We start from the raw sequence: 13804 nt of genomic DNA on the forward strand, positions 1-13804 counted from the left end.
GGCACAGTGGTTTACTTAAGACTAGAGCTGACCCTCAATGCTCCGTCATGCTGCAGGAAACACTCAAAAAATGTATTCCTGTTGGAGGACGACTTTGCTAAAAACCACAGCACCCATGGGTTTTGAGGAGATAAAATGAAAGTTTGTGAGTTGTGGAAAGTGCTGGGAGACGGACTAATGCTTTGTTGGTTTTCACCATTTCCATGGATTTTGCTGACAGTGACAGACGTACAGACCCGATCCTTTACTAAACAGCCATTTGGTTCGGTTGTACGCATGAAACTTTGATTACCGCTGCAGGTCACCGAGGGACTGTGAGGACAACACGGTTAAAACGCTGTGACAGATGGAGCTATTTTTGTATCTTTGTCTGTTGCGCTTGTTGCGAATTATGGTTTTCTCTTTAAAAGGTCGAGCGTGCCGGCTGTGTGGACATGCTCCCCTCTCTGGAGGGAGGCATTCAATGACAGCGGGACGGTGAGAGAAGCAAAGCTCTTTACTCTCGCTCAGGCTTGTCTCGAGGATGCACTTTCAACTCGCTGTAATATAAATGAAGTCAGGAAGTGTGGTGGTCGACCCGGAGCTCCTTCCTATGTGTCGGCTCGATCCTATAGCCGTGTTAACTTTGCCCAGGGACTGTAAGCTCACTCATGATTCATTCAGAAGTACTTTCCGAGTGATATCTGCCTCCACTGATCTCCTGACGAGCACAGTGGACTCAGACGCATCGCTTCAGTTCGTTAGAGTAATATTTCAATCACAGGCTGAGCCCAGACGGATAAAAAAAAAACAAAAAAAAACAAGAAACACAAGGATCTGCTTACATGCTGTCTGTAAGAAGCGTTCATTAATACCAGAAAACAGAGGGGGGTCTCAGCCAGCAGAATAGCAAAGATTTCACTATCCTATTATATGAGATAATAGAGTGAGAAGAGCCAATAGAAAAGACAAGTGAATGTGAAAATGGCAACAAAGCACAGCCCAGCAGCCTCACTCACTACGCCCTGCACAAACATCATCACAGACATGTGTGTGTGTGTGTGTGTGTGAGAGTGAGTATGAGTCAGCTGGCTGGCTTGACTGCCGGCTTTTCACTAAATAGGCGATGAGGAAGACAACAACGGCAAAGAGCCATGTCAAATCGTTAATCCCTTAAATTCTTGGAGTGAAATATAAAAACTATGGGACATCCAGCCCTGCAGGCTGCAGCGGCAGGACCCCGGGATTACGTACCACTGCGCTCCTAATAGGAGGAGGATAATGGAAACTTGGAGGTGACGTGAGGCCCCCGCTGTCGTACAAAATAACAGCTTAATCTGGGTCCGTGTGGCTTCCCTCCCGTCTTTTCAACCTCTTGCTCTGTTTGCTTCTGCGCCGCCGTGCCGTCGTCTTTTCTGTCTGGCAGTTATTTACCCTGACTATTAATGTGGGTTTTTCAAACACAGACACTGAGGGAACATTAACATCAGAATGAAGGTGGTGTTTGAAAGTGGAGCAGCTGCCTGCTCTCTCTGTCTCTGCTTATTAGTCGTGTAAACATAATCAAAATCCTGCACAGAGCACAGTCAGCTTCTCACAGAGCTCCGTTCACAGAGCTTTGTGCATTCTCTACCTTTTTTTTTTATTGTCAGTCCTTCACACTGTTTCTATACATTCGCAGCCACCGAAGCAGCTGAGGACACTTGGGCAAGGACTTAGCAGGTGTTTAAAGTTTTAGCACATAATCCCAACTCCCCCGGAAAACAATGTACACTGGAGACACAGCAAGGAAGAGGAGGAGGAGGAGGAGAGAGAGAGAGAGAGAGAGAAAAGTTAAGTTGAACCACTGCTGAATGTTTTATAAGGTGCCTGAGCCTGGAGGATAAGTGAGACTGACATTGGCAATGAGAGAGAGAAGCAGAGCGGGAGAGAAGCAGGAATTATGCAGAGAATTCAGATGTTTGCCGCTGACGTGACGAACACGCCGCGTTTATCTCAGCATACTGTACATGTTGCTGTCGCACTCGTATACTCGGTGAAGCGACTACATCGGAGGAGCACGGGGGGGTGAGGGATCTGAATGCATCCACCCACCAGGAGAAAAATATAAGGGGAGGAAGAAGAACATACAGCTCTTAATCAATCCTCATCCATCTGTCTATATGTATTAACATCCTCCTACAGGCCTGGAACCAGGACTGTTTGTTCTACGTTTTGACTGAACTTAATCAAATCAAACATCTGGGACGGTTCTGTAAAGCATCACTGACCTCAAACTCAACCCTTAATCTTAATAGCCCTCAAAACCAAGTGTTAAGTGCTATTTTGTGACTTAGAAATGGGACACCCCTTAAATACAGATACGTCTTCAGACTGTGGCATTAGTTTATTTTATTTTTTTATTTGCACTGTTAACCCTGCCAGTTTAATCATAAGCCACAAACGCAGCTATAATCGACAGGTCCATCAGGTCCATGTTTTTGAAATTGTTTTGGACTATCTGTCAGTTATTACTTCGGTTATTAGGTTTTTTTGTAGCCTATAAGTTAGTTGAGATAGTTATACGTTGATATTCATACAAATAATCTGTATAAATACCACAACCACGGACATATTCATCTGAAAGTCACCGCATACCACGGTTTATTGAAAGGTAAACACCAGCTGTAACTATCTTTAGATAACTCTGCAGCTACGGGAGATGACATTAGCCCGGTCATCTTATAACATTATCGCCGCAAACATTTAACGTAGGCTGTTTCTTGATAAAACAACTTAAAGCAGAAGTGAGTGATATATTTGTGTTAATATAAATCTTAAATAGTTATATCTTCCGACAGCAATCACTTACATAGAGTGTTTGGACTGAAACACGGGTCTCTCAGTCCCTCTGCTCTGCTCTGAGCCGAAGAGAAAACATTTATCGTATCCTACAGTTTTTATCCAATGAGGAGAGAGAACGGCATGCAGGGCTGTGTGTGCAGCCAAGGAACGCCGTGAATGTGGTGACGTAGCGACGAGGACTGTTATGGTGCGTTCAAGGAAACTCGTATTTTTCCGACCGTGAAGTGGTACCAGTTCGATCTGGTACGAGTTCACCGGTCGGAAGTTACGAGTGGCCGTTATAGTGACTTTCACCGGTAAAACAGGTCGGAAAAACACGAGTGGGTTGCCTGAAACGCTACAAAGTCGTAAGTTGTGACTTGAAGCTGTAATTTACGATTTCAAAAGCCTGCCTGGAACGCAGCATTAGCGAAAACGACCGGACCACTCACTTCTGCTTTAACAACTACATTACCACAGAGAAAAATGACAATTTTGTAACTAAACGATAGCAACATGGCTTGTCCGCACCGGCCGGCTATAATTGACAAAAGATCGTAAAATAAAAAATAGGCTCAATGTTATGCAACAATAAGGTAAATAATCCATAAAATGGGCCTAAACTAAGATCATACAATGGTTTTCGTAATATTTATATCTCTATTGTATTAGTAAATAAAATACTGCATTCTGAGTAGCCCTTGCTCCCAATGGTGGTGTCGGAAAATCTCAATATTGAGGCGCATTTTTGGGATTGGGCGTTAAGATAGGAATTGGAATTCACCCTAAGCCTTTAAATCTATCGTATATCATATAATAAATAGATGGGTACGAGCTACAGGTCATGATCACGGTGCTTCTGTTACCTGCGCAGCAGCAGCTTCGGGTGGTTCTTGCTCTCCAGGTTGCGGTCGATGAGGTCCGACAGCAGGTGCTTGAGGACGTCGGTGGCGTACTCCAGACGCCCCTGCAGCGCCGTCATGATGAGCGAGGCCACGTTGCCGCGGTCCCTCATGGAGAAGGAGCGCTGCATCTCCAGCGTCCGGATGAAGGTGAGCAGGAACACCTTGTTGTTGATGAGCTGGCCGAACAGCTTCAAGGCCTTCTCCACGTTCTGCTGGCCATTACCCGACACCTGGGTGGAGGAGGGAAGAGGAGGAAGTGTGTTGGTAATAGTCTCTAATAATTAGAGTAGTAATGAGCTGAGTTGTGTTTCCATCCTGACCTTGTCTCACACAAAATAAAGATTTTTCCAAAGGCCCCTCACTCATGTTTCACTCGAGGCAGACACAAGTTCCCACTCATGGTGAGTAACTGAGAAGATCTTAATCAATTATTGACCCAGGTCTGTTAAAAAGCATCGTACCCTGAGTTAGCTGCCATTTCACTTTCAAGTCAAAATGTCAAACAACTTGCCAGTGTAAGACAATCCTGACGGGACAAAACTCCCCGTCTTACTCTATTCTGAATGCCATTTTTCAAAAGTTTAGGTCTAAGGTCAGAGACATGTGCAGACTATAGAGGCCCCAGTGGTGAATTTATCAAATTCAAGATACTTAAAAAGATGACACATTGCGAGCAGTGTCCATGGTTTGAAATGAGATCCACTTCAGCTGTGGGGGCCACATCCTTCAGAGAATGCAGTCCACAAAGGTGTGGCCCTTCTTTTGTGATCTGCATGTTAGATACTTCATCTCCCAGGAAAAGAAGGACACTTTAAAGGGATAGTTCAACATTTTGGCAAATTGTTGTTGAGTGTTATTGAGTTGTTTTTGAGGCAAATGCAGAGACTGCTTGCTGAAAAACTGCCCCCAATGGGAACACGTATCAGAGGTTTTGCATTAATTGACCTCTAAAACAACTCTGTCTGGTAGCGTTGTGTTATTATCTCATAGCGTGGTGAATGTGCAGGTCACAACTTGTCCACGAGAGCGTTTTGGAGTTGTTGGATTGTGTATTTGATGAGTTTGATGAGGGAAACCAAGAAATCCCATTAGCCTCCGTAGCGTAGCTCTGAGCAGCTTGCAGCTCTGCTCCGCCGTTCTAAAAATAGCTTGCACCGACAATTAAAGGTAACGAACCTACTGCTATGACTATAGGGATTATGGCAATGGGCCAATTTGCCAAAATGTTTAACTATCCCTTTAAGGATGCAACCAGTCTTCAAATTCCTCCTCTGAAGGACGCAGCCCACAAACTGGGATTAAACTTTCCTGTCTCCTCAGTGAGCGTAGTTGTGATTGCTTGTTCATGTCAAAACATAACAAAGCTGCAACTCTAGATATGGCCCGACTTTTCTGCTTGTTTTTATCTGATCAAGCCAGAAAAAGATAATATCAGTAAAATAAAAAAAAACAGTTCAATAAAAATAGTATCAATAATTCATGGTTTGACGTTGCGGTCCTTCCATTATTTATAAATGATTGGTCATAATGCAGCAGAGATGAAAATCAGCATCTCAAGATCTCATGAGAGTTTGTTATTGAAATAGAGAAAGGGAGTTGGAAACATTTAGTTCATCACAATGTTTGGAGGATATGTGGCTTGTGAATAAAGGGGCAATATTTTATTTCATATACTCTGTGGTGAAAGAGTTGGTCATAATATGTCTTCTCCCATCGGAGGGACTCATCTCTGTCCGGTCTTCCCATCCCATCTACAAATAGAAAGCTGCACCTCTATCACAAATCACGATGAATGTCTTTATCTCTGATAGTGGACGCCAATGAACTCATTTCCCAGCACCATGAAGAGGAACAAGAAAAAAGAAAAAAAGGCCTGTTTTTTTGTGTTTTTTCCCTTCCTCCACCTCCATCGGTGAGACCTGCAGTCCTGCCTGAGGACTGGGAATTACTCAGTTCATTACTCCTCATAGTGCAGCCACTGGTGGGTGAAATAGCCATGTGCTGGGACCGTGTTTTCCATGAGGGATCTTGCATGTTTTAGCTGGGTGCACATGTGTGTATGAGTGTTTGCTGCCCACGCTATGTGTGTGTGTGTGTTGGTGTGTGTGGTGTAAGACCAGAGGGCAGAGAGGATAAGTGGCACGCCGTTATCTGCTCCCCCTCGAGCACTCTGCCACTTCCCCTGCAGGAGAACCCACTCTCTCCCCATCTCTATCTTTTTCCCCCCTTGTCTTTTATTAACACATTTGCTGCTTCTGTGTCTCTACCTCCAGTTCTCTGAGGACGGGATGATCCTCGATGCCGGGGAAGAGGACCCTCATGGCGTACGTCCTGTAGTCCAGGTGGGGGATCCCTGCTCGGTCCAGGTCGCTGGTCAGCTCATTGATGTCTGTCTGCAGCTCGGCAAAGGCTGGAGGGAAGAGAAGAGAAGGAAAAAGACGGCACATGAGGGACCGGTTTGAGTGACACGCAGCACATAAATAAAATAAAACCCTTCCCTTTAATCCCCGAGGACCGAATTTGTGAACCCGTCTTATCTTCATGGTGTTTACCGCCATTATGATGAAGGTGACAGTTAAAGCCTGAGATAGTCTTCTTGTCAGAGAAACTCAACGTTTCACATCTTTTCCCTTAAAAAAAATAAAAAATAAAAGCTTGCTCTTGCACGTGCACACACACAGCCCACCACTTCTCACTCATTTTTTTATCTAGCAGCCAGTAAATTGGCTGTACCTAAGGCCCCAAAGAGTGTGTGTCATCTCAGTGTGAGGCTGCAGGTGAGCACTAGTTAATTGGCTCCATCCTGACTGACTCCTGTTCCCGGCTCGTGGCGCGGTCGCTCTGCCTCGCCGCCCTTGGGGGAGGCTCCCCGTCTGCAGCCTATCACAGCAGCAGCAGCAACTCCTCCATCTCCAGCCGGTCTTATCCCTCACCTCCTGGCCCCCTGGTCCCCCCTGTGACTGCTGGGCTTACACACTGACACATGGGCTTAAAGGCACACGAGGGGTGTGTGTACTCATAAGGAGGGACCCAGGTACCGTCTAAATCTCCCCCGCAGGGCAGAACACTGCCAGCCACTGCTAATGGTTAAAACATTAATCTTCTCCTTTTCCCAGGGCTGCCTGCCTGCCTGCGTAGGGGCCGATCCCTCCTGTTTTCCCGCTCCGTCTGTCTGTCTATCTGCCAGCCCGTCCGTCCGTCTATTAACTGTCTGTCATTTTGACCACTCTGGAAGTTTGCTGCTGCAGTCGGGGTGTTTTTTCCACTGCATGATAACACCAGAAACGCCACTCAGGAGTAGCTGGAGGGGATGAGTAATAAGAACCTCTCCGGCTGATGAAATCCCCCTGAATGCAACACAAACTGGGCTTTCGCTGTGGCAGTGATTGGTCGTAATGACCGCCAGTGATGACACCGGGGACCAATCGGTTGTGTTTATTTAAAGGTCCAGTGTGTAATAATTGACAAGGTTTATTTTGCAAAATCTGATTAAACTTCCCATGTATAAGTGTATAATCGCTATAAAATAAAATTTGTTAAATTTGTCACATCCGTGTTAAAAGCCAGCATTAATAGATCCATGTATTTACCGCAACTATGACAACGACTGAAAACCATGGAAACCTAAACGTACAATTCCACCGGCTTCTGGTTTTGACCATACATGACGTTCAGAAACTTGTGGATATACATATAGCAAGGGTCTTGCTTTAGAGAGTGTCGCCATCTTGCGCCGCCATATTTGTACAGCAGCCTGAATGGAAAATCCAGCCAGTCAGAGAGCACGTTTCAAGAGTTTCGCATTCATAAATAAACCGACGAAGAAGAAGGAGAAGGAGGAAACAGCAGACATATCGTAAAATGGTTTAGATCTTCACCTCATCGCTCCATGAAATATGTTTTTTTGTCCTCGGAGGCCACCGTCACTTTGCCGACGGGAGGGGTGAGTGCGAGCGAGCAAGTGAGTGAGCGCTGCAAACTAGAATCTAAACGCTAGATATCACAGTTTTCCCCTATGGACCATTCAAAAAAAAAAAAAAAGCATTCCTACGTAGCAGAGAGTTGCAGCATGGAGGGAATTTTGTTGGAGGTCAGGGTGGGGTTATCTGCGCTCCTCCCTCTGGGTAAGAAGTCGGAAAGGTCAGACGGACGACGGCGGCCTCTTTTAACCCTGAGCCACGAGGGAGGAGGAGGAAGGAGCAGCGGTTTTCAAAGCGGCGGCGCATTGATGCGGTTGCAGGGGAAACAACGACGACACAGTGACACCAGGTGCAGAAACACACTAATCTCATAAAAACATAAACGAGGAAATTACCCCTCCGGTTCTGACGAGAGTGAAAAAGTACTAAACGTAATGTGTCTCTCGCTGGGGGGAGGAGGAGGAGGAGGAGGAGGAGGAGGAGGAAGTCGGTTCGACTCTAATGAGAAACTCCATATTCACGTGTCAGTTTATGTGGGAGTCTGTGCACAGCATGCAAACGGGAGAGCAGCGAGAAGTGCAAGGATTGACTATGTGAGCAGACGGGTCACACGCAGGGCGCTCTGACTGGATCCATGTGTTGTGGGATGTAACCAGGGTGACTCACTGACCTAGATTTGGAGAAATTTTCCCTGCATTATTTAACACATACAGAAATGTGACAATTTACTTCAAACACCATATGCACAAATAAACATTCACGCCTCTTGTGTTTACATCCCACCCAAGAGAGATGAAGAGAAATGGATGTTTCATGCAAAGACAAAATCTGAGGGAGTAAATCTAACATCAGGCTGCTGAGCTAACGTTAAACGCTGACACCAACCTTCTTTGCATTCGAGGGCGACCCGCGACTCCAGGTTGTCCATCTGCATCTGCAGGCGCTTGAGGGTGAGGTCGTTTTCGCGCGACTTGCGCTTGTAGGCGATGAGGACGAGGATGACGATGATGAGGAGGAGGCCTCCGCCGGCGGCGATGCTGACGATGGCCGGGAGGGTCAGCAGGCTGTCCGACATGATGTGGACGGAGCCGGGGGAAACGTGGAGACCGCCAACTTGAACCTGTGAAAAGATGCAAATCACACACACACAGAAGATGCATAATTAAAGGAGAATTCCGGCCATTTTTGACCCCTAAATCGTTTTCCTCTGAAACATCCTGGAAAGACATTACTATCCATTCGCAGAGCGCCTGCTCTCCCCGCCACTTTTTCCTTGTTGTGATGATTTCTTTACAAAAATAAACGCAGTGCAGTGCAGTGGTAATATCCAAAATATCTCCGACCGTTTATTTTTGTAAAGAAATCATCACAACAAGGAAAAAGTGTTTGTTTCTGTGGCGGGGAGAGCAGGCGCTCTGCAATCGGATAGTAATGTCTTTCTAGGATGTATCTGAGGTGAGTGATTACATGCAAAAACAAAAAGTTTATCCTGTTTATACTGTACACTATACAGTATGAGTTCAGTGGTGAGTCATAAGGATTCGAGTCATGTACCATAGATATTTGATTGTTTTTTGAGTGTTTGTTGTGGTTGAAAGAATTGCCCCCATAGGTTAGCGTTGTCTCTATACCTAGCGCCGTCTAACCATGGTGTAACTCCGGTTTGCCTGCATCAATTTTAGTCGCGTTTTTTGCTCCCCCCAACACTGGGTGACCATCAGGAAAATGTTTTAGGGGTCAAAAATGGCCGGAATTCTCCTTTAACATACCATATATTCCTATAGAATATGATCAGCTCTTGTGAAATCAATCACATGAGAACTGACATACAGTACAGCGCTGCTCGCACCAAGTCTTAGAAAACCTGCCAAATCGTAGGTAAATATTGTCTGCTGAAATTGATACCGAGTGCAAACACATGCAGCCACCTACACACCGACGCTGAGAGCGAAATAGTCCGGGGCTTGCACTCAATAAGCGAGCAGGCAACTAAAAATAATTGCAGTGGATTCTGGCAGGACATTTTGACAGCTATAGCACACTCCCGCTGTTCTCCCTTTGACCTCTTTTCCTTCAGCTGAATGAACAACGATGAGAGCACGACTAATGGAGTTTAGAGGCCAACTATTATAAAGAAGAAATCACAAATACATACATAGGTGGTGGTGGTGGGGCGGAGAGACAGATAGACAGACACACACACACACACTGACCATGACTTTGTATTGTCCTGTGAGGTTGGGAGGCTCGCACAGCAGCTGGCTCTCCGACACGGTGACGGAGCAGGGAGTCTCTCCAATCAGCACCGTGTAGTTAAGCTTCACCCCTCCGGACGCCGGGGGAACCAGGTTTCTGCCCTGTGGGCATGTGGAGATGGACGGAGAGAGAGGGTGTGAAATTAGGAGGAGAACACAAACAAATGGCTCCATGGAAATCTTTTTTTTTTCTTCTTCTTTTTAAACCCACAAAGCCAATATGTCACCTAAAGACTCCCCACAGCTCCGGCTTAATACGACTCCATACTGAGATCAAACAAGGTGATAGATTTCACAGGTTGGAGCAGAGATAGGAATCAGGATGAAAGAATATGAGATGATGTCTCAGTTTTCTGGTCAAAAGGCTTTTTAAACCCGACTAATGAAAGAAAATAAATATCTAGTGCATGTGTAGCTTATGTTGCAGAGTCTGTATCAGCTGTGAGTGTTGAAAACTAAGTTTCTGCATCATCTAAATACATATTCTGCCCTGAATATGTTTTATATGTCAAAGAGACACTTAAGTTGACTGTTGAAGGATATTGCAGAACTTTTATTTTGAAATCCGCTTAGTTGCAGGAAACAGGAAGTAACAGCGAAACCCTTTTGTATCCGTCGGAAAACAATGGCTTAAGTGTTACATAATGTTATAGCCTGTAAAATAACTGTACCATTATTTGTTTACCTGCTAATGACCTGCTTTTCTAGTCTATTGCATGGATGTTGGTCTTTATACTATTCATTAAGTCATTTCTTGTATCTTTCTTTTCTAGTCTCACTCTGACCCACTGATCTGCTGTGTATGTAGTCATTAAAGGAGCAATCACGCTCACTTCCTGGCTCTTGAAAAGGAGTTTGTCTGGCTGTATATATGTGTATATATCTGAATACACTCAACATGTTCTTTACCTTGAGGATGATGGGCGAGCCAGGTTTCTGCTCCAGGACTCCGGAGGTGCTGAGGGGCTCGAAGTACGGGTTTGGGTAGTAGAGGAGGTTTGTGTTGTTGAAGACCAGCAGTGCCTGGACGTTGTTGAAGATGAACCCGAACTCGTCCGCGTGCTTCACCGTATCCAACCCCGGAAGGTATTCTGCTATCAGCGAGGGGGCGAAGCAGCTCATACTGGTGGTGTTCAATACTTTACACACCTGAGGAGAACCAACAAAACAAGACAGAGAGAGAGAGAGAGAGGGGAAATATGTATGAAAAAGGAAGAAAACACTTTTTCTTCCCTAACGCTTCTGGGGGATGTGTTGCACTCAAACAAGACACATCATGGTGTGATAGCCTGAGCAGCCTGAAATGAAAGCAGAAATGTGATTCAGTCATCCAGGATAAACTTCGGAGGCGCGGACGAAGATGTTTGGTTTTCTTTCCCCCCCCCATTTCTGAAATAACACGGCTACTTTCAAGCCGATCTGCTGCAAAGCTCTGCTCTGTTTGTTATAACCTATAGTGTGATCTTAACTGAAACACATTGGTAACAAGGCGGACCGTGCAGGGAGCTCACCAGGCTAATACCTGGCATGGAAAATCCTCATTCTGTGCACAGAAAAAAAGGGATTTATCGTGTGTCATTAAATCCATCTTTATTGTAGAGGAAGCCTCCATAAAATCGAAAATAAATTGCTGCTACAGCTTCACCGAAAAACACTGGAGGACACAAAGGATGGAGGCACTGCTTCTCTGTTTCCTCAGTTGGAGCTTGAGCTATGGCTCTTTTATTACTTCTCTCCAGTTTGCCCAGATGAGAGACCTGTCCTCCATCCATCCTCGCCCCGCTCGGCTTTGGATGGGAGAAGAGGGAGAGAGGATTGATTGCTGCACAGCACTCTGCTCACAGAGGTTTTTTATCTCCTTTCACTCCCCCCCCCCCCCTTAGCTCTCTCTCTCTCTGGGGAAGAAACTTAATTAGAGGTAAATATCATCAAAGCTGCTGAACACGAGCGACTACCACACCTCCTACCTGTTGTCTGCCGCTGCGGAGAAAAGCCAGGGAGATCGATGCAAACTCATTCTGTGTAGGCTACACCAATTGTGTTTGGCCAACATGGTGCAAGGGGAGCGGTGGGAGTGTGACTGCGAAGGGCGGAGGGAGGAGGGAGGGAGGGAGTGGACCTGGGCTGCTTCTTTACTCAGCTGCTGGATATAGATTATAAAGTGTTTGTGTGTTTTCACCCTGGAGAGTGACGACTCTGAATGTGACAGTGAATCTTGCAGTGTGCATGTGGTTTAAAACTGCAATTTAATTTTTTTATATTAGATTAGATCAGATTAATCTTTATTTTACGGGTACAAGGCAATGAAATGCAGATTGCATCTAACCAGAAGTGCATCATCAGTAGGTAACATGATCTAAATATATAAATATGCAGAAGTACAAGGTATGGAATGATATACTGTATATATAAACATGTACAGTTTATACAGAAAGTGCAATATGGGAAAACAGTCTGTGTTATCTACTGTTTTGTATAATTTTATCATTTGCTGTACTGTTTATCCTCTCTGGGGGGCTGCAGCCAATCAAAGCTGTGGTTAGGCAACTACACTCTGGGCAGGCATCATGGGGCAATTCACGGCCGCCAGTTAACCTGACCTGCTGTGCGGTGACAGTCCTGACCACTGCACCAGGTAATAACAATCATGTGTAATAGTAACATAACATTTAAAGGGACCATTCAGCTGCAGGAGAATATGAGCGGTCCTGTAGGAAAAGCCCCAGGCAGCTAACAGGTTCACAGCTGTCAGGTGACACTGTAACAATACACCTTTTATTATTATTATCATTACTATTTTCCGGCCGTTACAGTTACAGTTTTCTGGAGCTAAAATCGAAACCCTCCAATGTCTTAACCTGCAGATATCATATTTACAATGTCATATAGGCAGCAAATCCATGTTTGGAGAAGCTGAAACAAAGCAAGCATGGTTGCTGATTAATTTCCTGTCAGTCAACTAATTGACGAATCGAGTCGGAATGAATCATCATGGCGTCGGCTCTGTCAGACTCATCGTCTGTTGAGCTGGAAGTCGGCGAGAAATAATTCAGATTTATGAAAGAAACATGACTCAAATGTTGCGACTGTCACAGCAACATATACAGCAGCAGCTCCACCACCACTCTACAAGGCCTGAACGCTCCTCAGCAGCTTTCACCTGGTCTTGTGACATTTTTATTTTTTTATTTTTGCCTTTTTTCGAATTCGCACTTTACAAGCTCCAGTAGCGGCGTGTGACAAGAGCGAGAGATGATAAGCCCCTTTTAAAAATAGATAGCACAACCAGATAGGCCTCCTGACATACTTTCACCCAGCTCAGGCGGTGTGAATTCACATTAACCAATGAGAAAGTTGCAAAGAAGTGATGAGAGTTTCTAAATTCATTATTTTCTTTACAGAGGCTTTACAATGCATGTGTTCACACCTCACGGCTCTAAAATTAATACACACACATATATATACGTACATGCTGCTCATAACAAGATAACTAGCATAACAATGTGGGGTGTTGACAGTGTATCACCTACTACCCACAGCTTTGTGGAAGACTTTTATTTCCCATAATGCACATGGTGGCAGCACTTAAAGGGGGAGCAGATCATTGAAAGTCATCTCACCCTCTCGTACGCCATGCGGCTCTGATGAGGGACGCGGCGGGAATCAAGAGGTCTAAATGGATGCATCAGCTCAAGTTAAGTCTGATGCGGCTGCTTTTCTTACCGTTGGCATGGCGACATGTCATATAGACAGGCCCAGATGCTCCGGCAGCATCCTCGTCCTCGTGACTGTCAAGGCATTTGCAAGTCAAGTACAGTTCTGACGACCATCTGCTCTGCCTGAGATGGATACTCAGAGTTTTTTTTATTTATTATTTTATTATTTCCTACACTGTCCTCACTCTTTCTTTCTTTCTTTCTTT

General features: G+C 45.2%; 1 protein-coding gene across 1 annotated transcript in view; it reads right to left on the minus strand.

The window, feature by feature from the left end:
* plxna2 (plexin A2) overlaps window positions 1-13804 on the minus strand; it is a gene marked incomplete at both ends in the record, with an annotated part of 185588 nt that overhangs the window by 34711 nt on the left and 137073 nt on the right. The window contains 5 exons of the mRNA XM_083976069.1: window positions 3669-3937; window positions 5975-6117; window positions 8513-8747; window positions 9841-9984; window positions 10792-11031. Coding sequence (XP_083832195.1) covers window positions 3669-3937; window positions 5975-6117; window positions 8513-8747; window positions 9841-9984; window positions 10792-11031 — 1031 coding nt within the window. The remainder of the gene's footprint in view (window positions 1-3668; window positions 3938-5974; window positions 6118-8512; window positions 8748-9840; window positions 9985-10791; window positions 11032-13804) is intronic.

This window comes from Trachurus trachurus, assembly GCF_905171665.1.
Source record: "Trachurus trachurus genome assembly, chromosome: 7".
NCBI classification, from domain to species: domain Eukaryota; kingdom Metazoa; phylum Chordata; class Actinopteri; order Carangiformes; family Carangidae; genus Trachurus; species Trachurus trachurus.